This window comes from Rhea americana, unplaced genomic scaffold, assembly GCF_003343005.1.
Source record: "Rhea americana isolate MKP2758 unplaced genomic scaffold, rheAme1 scaffold_295, whole genome shotgun sequence".
NCBI lineage: Eukaryota > Metazoa > Chordata > Aves > Rheiformes > Rheidae > Rhea > Rhea americana.
The window spans coordinates 914,570-917,456 of record NW_028186418.1 but is presented as its reverse complement, the minus strand read 5'-3'; the positions used below and the strand labels follow the sequence as shown (position 1 = coordinate 917,456).

At 71.4% G+C, this 2,887-nt stretch overlaps 1 protein-coding gene across 1 annotated transcript in view; it reads left to right on the top strand.

The window, feature by feature from the left end:
• Positions 1-399: 399 nt before the first annotated feature.
• Positions 400-2,887, top strand: part of SPAG5 (sperm associated antigen 5) — a 9,276-nt gene continuing 6,788 nt past the window's right edge. The window contains exons 1-3 of the mRNA XM_085309314.1: positions 400-2,101; positions 2,212-2,404; positions 2,771-2,887. The exon at positions 2,771-2,887 is cut by the window's right edge and continues 2 nt beyond it. Of these exons, the coding sequence (XP_085165440.1) occupies positions 459-2,101; positions 2,212-2,404; positions 2,771-2,887 (1,953 nt within the window). The 5' untranslated portion in view covers positions 400-458. The remainder of the gene's footprint in view (positions 2,102-2,211; positions 2,405-2,770) is intronic.

The following is a 2,887-nucleotide window of genomic DNA, read 5'->3' as shown; positions in this document are numbered from 1 at the left end:
CTGGGGAGGGGGCAGCGGGGCGCTGGGGGTAGCAGGGAGTCAGCTGGAGGTGCTGAGGTGGGGAGCTGGGGGGCAACAGGGGGGCAGCTGGGGGGCTTTGGGGCAGCCCTGACATCCACTCCTACCATGTCCTGCAGGACCATGATGGCACCAGTCCGGGACCGTGCACCCCGGGGCCCCCTGGCAGCATTCCCCCAAGGCTGTACACCCCAGGGCCCCCCAGCAGCATTCCCCTGGGGTTGTGCACCCCGGGGTCCCCTGGCAGCACCACCCTGGCCCCCCCCAGCAGCATCCCTCCAAGGCCATGCACCCCAGCTCCCCCCAGCAGCATCTCCCTGGGGTTGTGCACCCCAGGGTCCCCTGGCAGCACCACCCTAGGGCCCACCAGTAGCAGCATCCCCCTGGGGTTGTGCACCCCAGGGTCCCCTGGCAGCACCACCCCAGGGCCCTCCAGCAGTATGCCCTTGGGGCCATGCACCCCGGGGTCTCCTGGCAGTACCACCCTGGGACCCCTCAGCAGCGTCACCGCAGTGCCGTGCACTCTGGGGCCCTCTGGCAGCACCACCCTGGGGCTCTGCAGCCCAGAGCCCCCCAGCAGTGCCATCCTGCAGCCCCCTGGTAGCACCAGGGCCCTGGAGCCCCTTGCAAGCTCCCCCCTGGGGCCAAGCACCCTGGAGCCCTGCAGCAGCACCGCACCAGGTCCCTGCACCCTGGAGCCTCCTGAGAGTGTGCCTCTGAGGCCCTGCAGCCTGGAGCCCCCTGGCAGTGCCACCCCAGGTCCCGGCAGCCTGGAGCCCCCTGGCAGCCTGGAGCCCCCTGGCAGTGCCACCCCAGGTCCCTGCAGCCTGGAGCCCCCCGGCAGCCTGGAGCCCCCTGGCAGTGCCACCCCAGGTCCCTGCAGCCTGGAGCCCCCCAGCAGCCTGGAGCCCCCTGACAGTGCCACCCCAGGTCCCTGCAGCCTGGAGACCCCTGACAGTGCCACCCCAGGTCCCTGCAGCCTGGAGCCCCCTGAGAGTGTGCCTCTGAGGCCCTGCAGCCTGGAGCCCCCCACCAGTGCCACCCCAGGGCCAAGTGCCCTGCAACCCCCCAGCAGTCTGGAGCCCCACAGCAGCGCAGCACCAGGTCCCTGCAGCCTGGAGCCCCCCGGCAGTGCCACCCCGGTTCCCTGCAGCCTGGAGCCCCCCAGCAGYCTGGAGCCYCAMAGCAGTGCAGCGCCAGGTCCCTGCAGCCTGGAGCCCCTTAGCAGTGCCACCCCGGGGCCAAGTGCCCTGGAGCCCCCTGAGAGCACCACCCTGGGGCCCTGCAGCCTGGAGCCCCCTGAGAGCACCACCCTGGGGCCCTGCAGCCTGGAGCCCCCCAGCAGCACCACACCAGGTCCCTGCAGCCTGGAGCCCCCTGAGAGCACCACSCTGGGGCCCTGCAGCCTGGAGCCCCCCAACAGTACCCCCTTGGGACTCTATACCCCAAGGCCCTGTGGCAGCATCGCACTGGGTTCCCCTGGCAGCGCTACCCCAGCGTCCTGCAGCCTGGGGTCCCCCGGCACCAGCTCCACCCCACAGGAAGCCCCCTTCCATGGGTGGCGAGTGGCACTCACTGACCTCACCAGCAGCCCCACAGCGCCCGTCAGCCTCTCCTGCAGCCTGGTGGCGTCCGAGCCCCCAGGCAGCCATGGGGATTCCAGCCTGGCACCCTGCAAAGGCACCTCCAGGGGTGCTGCATCGCCAGCCCCCTCCCCTCCAGGGCAGGCCCCCCCTGAGCCCTCGCCCACCAAGGCAGAGGAGTTGAAGCCCGCAGGGCCAGAGCCAGCGGCCACCCTTGTCCCCTCGCCCGAGCTGGCCCCGGGTGCTGTGTCCTGGATGATGCCACTGGCGTGGCTGGAGAAGAGCCTCAACTCCTCGACCCTGCTGGAGTCCCTGCGGCAAAGCCTGCCCCTGCCCGTGCTGCAGCAGGATGCTGGCACCAGCGTCACCCCCATGCCCACTGTGGCCACCGGGACCTTCATGACCCCGCGGGACCTGCTGGAGAGGAGCACCAACACGTCTGCGGAAGGGCCTGCTCGCGCCAAGGACAGCGCTGCCGAAACAGACTGTCTGCTCTGGCAGTAAGTCCCCGCGCAGCCCCGGGAGGTGCCTTCCCGGRGCCACCCCTCTTGGCAGGCCACCCACCCGTGGGGTGCCCCTGCCGTGGGCCCTCAGGCGTCTCCTTCCTTAGCTGTCCCCGGGAGCAGCTGAAGTCCCTGCCGCGAGCGGAGCTGGAGGGGCGGCTGGAGAGCACCCTCATCATCATCGAGGCGCTCTCGCTGCAGCTGCGCGGCTGGCAGGAGAGCCGGCGGCCGCTGCCCGGCGTGGGGCCGGCCGAGCAGAGGGACGCGCTCGCCCAGACGGACGTCACCCACCCCGAAGGGGTACGGGGCTGCGCCGGGGTGACGCCCCGAGCGGGCTTTGAGCCGTGACGGCGGCCGGGCGCAAGTGGAGCGGAAGCAAAGCGGGGCGAGCGGGGACGCGGGCGCGTGCGTGCACGCCGGGCTGCCGCCGCGCCAGCCGCCTCTCCTCGTTATCGCGCCTGGCTGCGTGCTGGTCAGCCTGCTGAACCCGATGACTTTGCTGAATACGAACCCTTTTTTTGGGGAGGGGGAATGTGGCAGTCAGCTACCCCCATTGCAGCGGGCAACCTGCGCCGGGGAAGGACGGGCGGCGGCGCGGCTGGGGAGCGCTTGCCAAACCTCAGGGCTGGTGCAAAGCCCGCTCTGTCCTGCCCTGCCGCCCGTTAGGAGGAGGAGATCTACCGCAACCTCTACGTGGAGCTGCGGGGGAAAACCGAGGCTCTGCAGCGGCAGCGGGCGTCCGAGCGGGAGCTGCAGCGGGAGCTGGAGCGGGCCGCCGAGGGG